Source organism: Penaeus vannamei, chromosome 33 (assembly GCF_042767895.1).
Source record: "Penaeus vannamei isolate JL-2024 chromosome 33, ASM4276789v1, whole genome shotgun sequence".
Lineage (NCBI taxonomy): Eukaryota > Metazoa > Arthropoda > Malacostraca > Decapoda > Penaeidae > Penaeus > Penaeus vannamei.
The window spans coordinates 19,780,622-19,788,121 of NC_091581.1; the positions used below are offsets into that span (position 1 = coordinate 19,780,622).

Consider the following 7,500-nt stretch of genomic DNA (forward strand, 5'->3'; position numbering starts at 1 on the left):
ATTTTTATTGTTATATTATTATATTTTATTATGTTTTTGTGTTACTATTATCAATTATCATTATTCTTATACTCATCATTATTATTATAATAATAATAATACCTATTACTATTACTATCACTATCATTATCATCATTGCCATTATCATTATCATTATTATTATTATCATCATTATTACTATCACTATCATCATTATCATTAACATCAGTATTATCATTATTATTACAATCATAACCTATGTTAACAATATCAATAATGTCATTTTGATTACAATTGTCATCACGATAATGACACCAACTAATACTAATATCAATGATAACAATAATAACAACAAAAACAATAATATAAGTAACAACAACAACAGTGATACATCATCACTCAATATGCATTCCTTCTCTACATTTCAGGCGCATGGCAAATATTCATAGGATTTTCCTTATATGGTAATTTACAGCGAATATTTACATACAAGATATCAGAAAGTTCAAATGTGATCACTTGTCTTCCGGCTCTGAGGTACGTGGTTGGCGCTTCGTGTCTGTCTGTCTGTCTGTCTTACTGTTTGTCTGTCTGTTTGTCAGTTTGTTCGTTTGTCTGTCTGTATTTTTGTCTGTCTATTTGTCTGTCTTTCTCTCTGTCTGTCTGACTGTTTGTTTGCTTGTCTTTCTGTCTGTCTGTCTGTCTATCTGTCTGTCTGTTTGTTTGTTTGTCTGTCTCTGTTTGTTTGTTTGTCTTTCTGCCCGTCTGTCTGTCTGTCTGTTTGTTTGTCTGTCTGTCTTTCTGTCTTCCTGTCTGTCTGTCTGTCTGTCTGTTTCTCTTTGTTTTGGGATTCTCTTTCTGTCCGTCTATAAATCTTTATTATCTGTCTGTTTCTTTCTTTCTCTTCGTTTTGTCCTTAGTCTGTCTGTCTGTCTGTGGTGTGGTTGTGTGTGTGTGTGTGTGTGTATGTGTGTGTGTGTGTGTGTGTGTGTGTGTGTGTGTGTGTGTGTGTGTGTGTGTGTGTGTGTGTGTGTGTGTGTGTGTGTGTGTGTGTGTGTGTGTGTGTGTGTGTGTGTGTGAAATATATATATATATATATATATATATATATATATATATATATATATATATATATATATATATATATATATATATATATATACCTATCCACCAGTCTATCTCTCCATCTATCTATGAATTTATCTGTCTTCCTCGCCGTATTAAAAAAGACTCCGTTGACAGGGTCGTGACGATGTTATGGATCATCGTCAGTGTTCAATATGAAGTCGCTACAGATTACATAACTAACACCGTCGATTCCCTTCGTGTAAGTATGGCCGAGATGCAGTCTAGATAGATAAATAAATAGATAGTATGATAAATGATAGATAGTTGTGATAATAATATAGTAAATATAACAAATTGATATGATATAACAGTATGATAATGTAATATGGTATACTATAGTTATATTATGACATAATAATAATGTGATATAATGATATGATAAACAGCATAATGAATAGAAAATAGATAATGAATAGATAGTAGAATTTAATAGCATTACTGCTGTTGATTCTGTTCAAGAGATGTCGTTGATAACCATCACTATGGGATCTTTACTTTCCTTTACTATACTGATTATAACATTATGATATCAAATATTATCATCGTCTATCAAAACTATTTTGGAGTCCTCGTTTTGAACTATCTTTATTGACTATACTCCATAAATTTCAACTACCATCTGTGTCAACGGAGAAGAAATAAGGTTTTTGGTGAAATTTAAATCCCTCACAGGCCAATCATTCTTCTTACCTTCCTCTGGGTCATTTATGATCATCCCCGGGCCATGAGTTTGACACCCCTGCCCTATAATATATATTGCTCTCATCATTACTATCATTACTATAATTACTCTTACTTTTATAATTACCGTGATCCTATCTGTTCTCTTCCTACCCTTTTGTCCTCTCTTCTTCCTTCCTTTCTGCCTTCGTTTTCTCTTCTTCCTTAATTCCCTTCCTTCTTTTTTTCTATCTTCTCTTCCCTCCCTCCCTTTCTCCTTCCCTCCCTCCTTAACCTTTCTCCCCCCTTACCTCTCTTCTTCCCTCCCTCCCTCCATCCATCTCTATTTCCCTACCCTCCTTCCTTCTATCCATTCCTCTCTTCCACCCTTCCTCCCTTCCTCTCTCCATCCATCCTTACTCCTCTTTCTCTCTCTCTCTTCCTCTTTCTCTCCGTTCCTTTTTAACTCTTCCCTCCCTCCTTCCCCTTTCTTTCTCCCTCCATCCGTATTTTCCACCCTTCATATTAATAACTCCATCCCTCTTTGCTCCTCCTCTCTCCGTCCTTCTCTCTCAACCCCCTCTACCTTCTCCCTTCTACTCTTCCCTCCTTTCCACTCTCCATTCATCTCCCTCCTCTCCTCCCACACTATCTACTCCTCTTCCTCTCTCCCTCTTCCTCCTCCTTCCCTCCTTCCTCTCCCTTCCACCCTTCCTCCTTTCCGCCCTCCCTTCCTCTCCTCCTCTCCTCCTACACTATGTGCTCCTCTTCCTCCTCCTTCCCTCCTTCACCTCGCTTCCACCCTCCTTCCTCACCTCCTCTCCTCCCACACTACCTACTCCTCTTCCTCTCTCCCTCTTCCTTTCCCTCCTTCGCCTCCCTTCCACCCTTCCCCTCCTTTCCACCCTCCCCTCCTCTCCTCCTCTCTTCCCACACTACCTACTCCTATTCCTCTCTCCTACTTCCTTCCCTCCTTCCCCTGCTTTCCACCCTCCCTTCCTCACCTCCTCTCCTCCCACACTACCTACTCCGTTTCCTCTCTCCCTCTTCCTTTCCCTCCTTCGCCTCCCTTCCACCCTTGCTTCTCTTCCACCCACCCTTCCCCTGCCTCCCCCCCCCACTCCTTCTCCTCCCACAGTACCAAGACCCCCTAATAGGCCAAATAGTGACCAATGGCTGGCTGGCTGTGGACACGTTCCTCTTCCTGGGGGGTCTTCTCGTCACCTACCGCCTCCTGCCCTTCGCCGTGCCCTCCAGACCTATGCGGGCGGGGCAGATGTTCGCCCTCTATGCTAAGAACTTCGTCAGGAGGTTTTTTAGGTCGGTATGGGCGTGGTGTGGTTGGGTAGGGATTGATTTTTGGGGGGCGGGGCGATGGGTGTGGATGTTTTTGGGTGAGGTGGGTGGTGTGAGGGTGTGGATGATTGCGTGTGTTTGTTCGCGTGTGTGTGTGTGTATGTGTGTGTGTGTTTGTGTCTGTGTGTCCGTGTATATGTGTGTCCGTGTGAGTGTGTGTGTGTCTGTGTAGACGTGAGTATGTGTGTGTGTGTTTGTACTGTTGAGTTATTATGCCTATGCGGTGCACTGGGCTATGCACAAGGGATACTATATGCAAAGGATAGCCCCATTGCTATGAATTCTGCTTCACACCACAGCAGAGCCCCAGATGGTTGGCCCGAGGTAAGGCAAGGCCACGGTTAACTGCCTGACATAGATGGCCTCACGTCTAATACACGACCACTCACGCTCTTCCACGACCGCTAACGACTACTCACATCCTCTCATGGCCACTCGCGACCACTTACAGCTTGTGACGACCATTTCCAGCCTTTCGCGTCTAATCATGACCACCTACGACCACCTATAAACACTCACGACCTTCAACGACCACTCATAACCAGCAACGCCCACGCACCACATCCCACCACCACCCACGCCCTCCTCCCACCACCACCTACGACCACTCACGACCTCTCCCTCCCTCCACAGATTATCCCCCACCATCTTCTTCGTCTCCTTCTTCTCCGCGACTCTTCTGCGCTTCTTCGCCTACGGCCCAAGAGCGGATGTTCTGACGTCCTTCACGCGCGACCGCTGTGGACCGCACTGGTGGAAGGATCCGCTCTTCGTCAACAACTACATCCTCGGACACAACGAAGGACATGATGTTAATGATGTGAGTGGGAGAGAGGGGGGAGAGGGGGAGGGGTGTGGGTGGGAGGGAGAGGGAGGGGGTGTGGGTAGGGGGAGGGGGAGGTAGGGTGGGAGAGAGAGAGAGGTGGAGAACGAGAGAGATGGAGACTAGGGAGATGGGATGGAAGAAAGGTTGGGAGAGAGGGAGGATGGTAGGGAGAGAGAAAGAGGCGGAGGAAAAGTGAGAGGGAGACTAGAGAGGTGGGATGGAAGAAAGGATGGGAGAGAAGGAGAGAGGGATGACGTGAAGGGGGGCGGAGGTAGGATGAGAGGGAGGGAGGTGTGTTGTTGGTGGTTTAAATTCATACAGACTGATATATTACGAAATGAAGGAAAGATTGAGAGGTAGAACAAATATATAGACAGATAGATAGGGCTGATTAACTGAGATTAATAAATAGAAGAAAAGAAATTATTAACAGATACATAGGGCTGAGTACCTGACTTCAAAAATAGATAGATAGACATATATTCACTCTTATATATAATTCTAATCTCACAGACCATCCCACACTTCCGCTATGCAATGCGAGTGTCGTCATGCAATGCACGGAGAAATATAACTGCAACAGAAAAGAAGGCAAATAAACGCCCACCTTTCAACCCAAGACAATCCTTTTAATTTCGCCAAAGTCAAAGTACGTTTAGACAGAATAGGCAAATCGCGCTTCCCTGTGCTACGCGAATAGCCCGGAATAAACCCTTTAAACGCAATTAGAATGGAAATCTTACGAGGGCAGAGGCTTGCAACTCCTCCTGCGCGAGAGATTGCAATAAACTCCACACTGATTCGGGTGAAACGGCGCCCACGGTCTGAGTGATGGCTTCAGGGGCGCCGGGAGATATGGCTCCATAAAACAATAATGGCAGCGAGGGCGTGAATAGAGTACGCCCGTTGATCTTCTCTCTCGGTCGCTTTGCTCCCTCATTCCTTCGTCTCTGTCTCTTTCTCTGCCTTTGTCCTTGGTCTTTGTCTGTCTCTGTCTCTTCTCTCTTTCTTTCTCTCTCTCTCTCTCTCTCTCTCTCTCTCTCTCTCTCTCTCTCTCTCTCTCTTTCTCTCTCTCTCTTTCTCTCTCTCTCTCTCTCTCTCTCTCTCTCTCTCTCTCTCTCTCTCTCTCTTTCTCTCTCTCTCTCTCTCTCTCTCTCTCTCTCTCTCTCTCTCTCTCTCTCTCTCTCTCTCTCTCATCTATTACCTCCATTCATACATAGCTGAATATAAAAGTATATTAATCTCTTTCTCTCTCTCTCTCTCTCTCTCTCTCTCTCTCTCTCTCTCTCTCTCTCTCCCTCTCTCCCTCTTTCCCTCCCCCCCTCTCTCTCTCTCTCTCTCTCTCTCTCTCTCTCTCTCTTTCTCTCTCTCTCTCTCTCTCTCACTCTCTCTCTTTCTCTCTCCCTCTCCCTCTCCCTCTCCCTCTCCCTCTCCCTCCCTCTCTCCTCTCCCTCTCCCTCTCCCTCTCTCCCTCTCCCTCTCCCTCTCCCTCCCCCTCTCCTTCTCCTTCTCCCTCTCCCCCTCCCTCTTCCTATCCCTATCCCTATATCCATATCCCTTCCTCACCTCTCTGCCTCACTCACTCACTCGCGCCCCTTCTCCCTCTCAGTGCCTGGATCACTGCTGGTACACTGCAGTCGATATGCAGCTTCTCCTGATTCTCCCTCTGTTGCTGCTGCCTCTCGGTCTCCACCGCGTCGCAGGTAAGTGATGGGAATCTGGAACCATAGACCCTGATGCTTTGTTATTTCACGGCTTCACGTCTTTTATCATTATCGTATTTTAGCGACGGATTAGTTTCTTCGTCGGTTGATTTATGTCTGAATTTATGGGTTTCTTTCTTAGGTCATCTATCTCTATCTCTCTATCTGTCTATCTAACAATTTATCTACCTGACACGCACGCGTGTGTGTGCGCGCACGCGCGTGTGTGTGTGTGTGTCTCTCTCTCTCTCTCTCTCTCTCTCTCTCTCTCTCTCTCTCTCTCTCTATATATATATATATATATATATATATATATATATATATATATATATGTATATATGTATATATATATATATATATATATATGTATGTGTGTGTGTGTGTGTGTGTGTGTGTGTGTGTGTGTGTATGTGTGTATGTGTGTGTGTGTGTGTGTGTGTGTGTGTGTGTGTGTGTGTGTGTGTGTGTGTGTGTGTGTGTGTGTGTGTGTGTGTGTGTGTGTGTGTGTGTGTATACATATCCATATAAACAAAAACCAATACATATACACACATGAAGCCCCTGCCTCTTCCCCCCGCAGGCCTCTGCTGGCTGGGCGCGGTGAGCCTCGGGTCCATCCTCACGCCCATGAGCATCATCCTGGTGCACGACCTCCCCCCGGTGCCGCTCCACGTCATGGCGTGGGTGTTATTTAGATAGTTTTATGCTGTTGCTTCCGTTTCAGATGTTTTCTTCTTCCTTTTCTTCTTCTTCTTCTTGTTCTTTTGCTTAATTCCCCTTATTTTAGTGGTATTTGTATTTACGTTACGTTTAGGGATAGAGATGATAGTATATCGTCCTTTCATTTCGGTTGATATGAATTTGTTTTGTTTTTCTTTTTGTTTTCCAAGTGCTGGCTTAAATGTTTACGTTTAACGCACCATCAGCGATTGTAAGGCACTAGATATGTACATAGATATCCATTATATAAATAGACAGATAGAAATTTAGACAGACAGACAGATATGCAGAGAGAAAAAAGGACGCATACTAATCCACAAGCGACGTATAAAAGAATTATATCTTTCCACAAAACTAACTAAAATTTTAACACTCTCCCATAATTAGAATATCAGTATTATTATAATAATTAGAAGAAAGGATATATAAATACTTTTTTTTTTAAATAAGTTCACCTTTTGGCTTAAAAAAGACACAAACTTTCCGTATTTTTCACGTGACGAACCCAAGCTTTGAGTAACGATTTTCGAAAATAACTGATTCCAATAGTTTGAAAGCTACTATGTTTTTTGTTTTTTTTCTTTGTATAATCTCTCAGGAATAATAAGGACTTTGACTAATGGACACACAGAGAAGCTAAAGGATTGTTTTTGCTGTTAATATTATTTCTGTTATTATAATTAGTGCTACTATTAAGATTACATTATCTTGATTTTTATCATCCTCATTATTACCATCAGCAGCAGTAGCATTGCAATTATTATCATTACTAATGTTATCATTATTACTATTATCTTTATTATTATCATCATTATTATCATCATTATTATTATCATTATTATTATTATTATCATTATTATTAACTACTATCATTATTATCATTATTATTACTATTGTTATTTCTATTTTTATTACTTTTATTATTATTATTGTTCTTGTTGGCATTACAATGATCATCATTACTATTAATGGTATTATTGAAATTATGATTATTATCGTTATTACCATCACCATCTTTATTTTTCCATTCTTATTATTTTCATAAACAACACCACCATCATCCTTATCAATATCATCCCCATTATCCTAATCATTATCCATATGTTCTCACTATTACCATTATCATCA

General features: G+C 42.3%; 1 protein-coding gene across 1 annotated transcript in view; it reads left to right on the forward strand.

The window, feature by feature from the left end:
* Positions 1 to 7,500, forward strand: part of LOC113822464 (nose resistant to fluoxetine protein 6) — a 30,933-nt gene that overhangs the window by 12,791 nt on the left and 10,642 nt on the right. The window contains exons 6-11 of the mRNA XM_070145030.1: positions 408 to 516; positions 1,222 to 1,306; positions 2,906 to 3,087; positions 3,757 to 3,943; positions 5,559 to 5,652; positions 6,233 to 6,332. Of these exons, the coding sequence (XP_070001131.1) occupies positions 408 to 516; positions 1,222 to 1,306; positions 2,906 to 3,087; positions 3,757 to 3,943; positions 5,559 to 5,652; positions 6,233 to 6,332 (757 nt within the window). The remainder of the gene's footprint in view (positions 1 to 407; positions 517 to 1,221; positions 1,307 to 2,905; positions 3,088 to 3,756; positions 3,944 to 5,558; positions 5,653 to 6,232; positions 6,333 to 7,500) is intronic.